Source organism: Chaetura pelagica, unplaced genomic scaffold (genome assembly GCF_000747805.2).
Source record: "Chaetura pelagica isolate M959 unplaced genomic scaffold, ChaPel_1.0 scaffold531, whole genome shotgun sequence".
NCBI lineage: Eukaryota > Metazoa > Chordata > Aves > Apodiformes > Apodidae > Chaetura > Chaetura pelagica.
The window spans coordinates 2,763,609-2,765,197 of record NW_009952362.1 but is presented as its reverse complement, the minus strand read 5'-3'; the positions used below and the strand labels follow the sequence as shown (position 1 = coordinate 2,765,197).

The window sequence follows — 1,589 nt, the reverse complement described above, 5'->3', positions numbered from 1 at the left end:
GGCAAAATTAAAAAAGAACTAACAAAACAAACATAGCAAGTCAGAAAACATCCTCCCCTAGAAAGCCGAATGCCACGGCTCAGGCTTCCACTTGCCTGCTGCTCCTTGCTGCTGCTGCTGCCCGGAGTTTTCACAGGCTCACCTTGGGTTTTAAAGGCTTCCTGCTCGCGAGCTGAAGGAAACCATCCCATGTAAGCACAGCCCGAGAGGGCCATCCCTTACTCTCCTACAAAGTCTTGAATCAGTCCTGCCCACAGCAAAGGGTCCTTCAGACAACTCTTTTCCTCTCTATCCTGCACAGGATTCTTTTGAAGGCCCTTCTGAAGTCGTGGTTGAAAATTGTATAGATGACGGGGTTCAAGGAGCTGTTGCAGTAACCGAACCAGAAGAAGAACTTGAAGAGAGTGTCGGGCACGGAGCAGCTCTCGCAGACGGCTGTCAGCGTGTAGGTGAAGAAGAAGGGGAACCAGCAGATGACAAAGACCCCGATCACCACTGCCAGCACAAAGGTGAAGCGCTTCTCCCTGTTCTGCCTGCCCCTCCACCGGGACCCTTTGGTGGTCCTCTCCTCCTCCGCCTTCCTGGGCAAACTGTCCCCAGGCTTAATCTGGCTCAGTTTAGTCTTGGTCTTTCCCCTTGATGTTTTCTCTGACTTCTTACACTGGTTGTTCTCCTGCTGCTCAGAGGAAGAGGTCTCCTCCATGTCTATGCCATTGACCTCTCCCTCCTGCCCACCACCACCCCCTGCTGCCTTCTCCCCATTGAGCTGGGCTGTGGCTGGCAGGTCCTCCTTGTCAGTCAAGCCGTTCTGCCTCTTCTCGGGGCGCTCTGCCCGCCTGTTGGGCGGCACTCGGGTGCGCCGCTTGGCGATCTGGTAGATGCGCACGTAGACCAGGATCATGATGAGGCAAGGGGCGAAGAAGGAGCCGATACTGGAAGAGATGATGTACCACTTCTCGTCGTTGATCTTGCACCCCGCCACCCCTTGGTCAGCTTGCTGCCCACTCTTCTTCTCGATGGAGATGAGCGGTGGGAAGGAGATGACGGCCGAGATGACCCAGACGATGAAGATGATGCACTTGATGCGGCGCGGGGTGCGCTTGAGGTTGTACTCGATGGCTTGTGTGATGGACCAGTAGCGGTCCAGGCTGATGGCGCACAGGTGCACGATGGAGGAGGTGCAGAACAGCACGTCCAAGGCCAGGTAGATCTCACACCAGACTTTGCCGAAGTACCAGTATCCCATCACCTCGTTTGCCAGGGAGAAGGGGATGACCAGCGTGGCCACCAGGATGTCAGCGGAGGCTAAGGAGACCAGGAAGAGGTTCTGGGGGGCCTTGAGCGCACGGCTGGTGAAGACGGCGATGATGACCAGGACGTTGCCGAACACGGTGAAGAGCATGAGCAAGCCCGCCAGGCTGATGAGGGCGACCGTGGTGTGCAGGGGGTAGGGCGTGCCCCAGCCCGGCCCGCTCCCGCTGTCGTTGAAGGTCCCGTTGGTGCCGGGAGGCGGGAAGCCCCCCTCCTCCTCCTCCAGCTGCCGCTGGTACTCCATGGAGGAGCAGAAGTGGCCCCCCTCCGTGCACGGG

The 1,589-nt window shown here is 58.0% G+C and overlaps 1 protein-coding gene across 1 annotated transcript; it reads right to left on the bottom strand.

The window, feature by feature from the left end:
* Positions 1-268: 268 nt before the first annotated feature.
* Positions 269-1,555, bottom strand: ADRA2A (adrenoceptor alpha 2A). The gene has a single exon (XM_010007914.1). It carries the CDS (start codon positions 1,553-1,555, stop codon positions 269-271), a length of 1,287 nt encoding a protein of 428 aa, XP_010006216.1.
* Between the last annotated feature and the right edge of the window lie 34 nt (positions 1,556-1,589).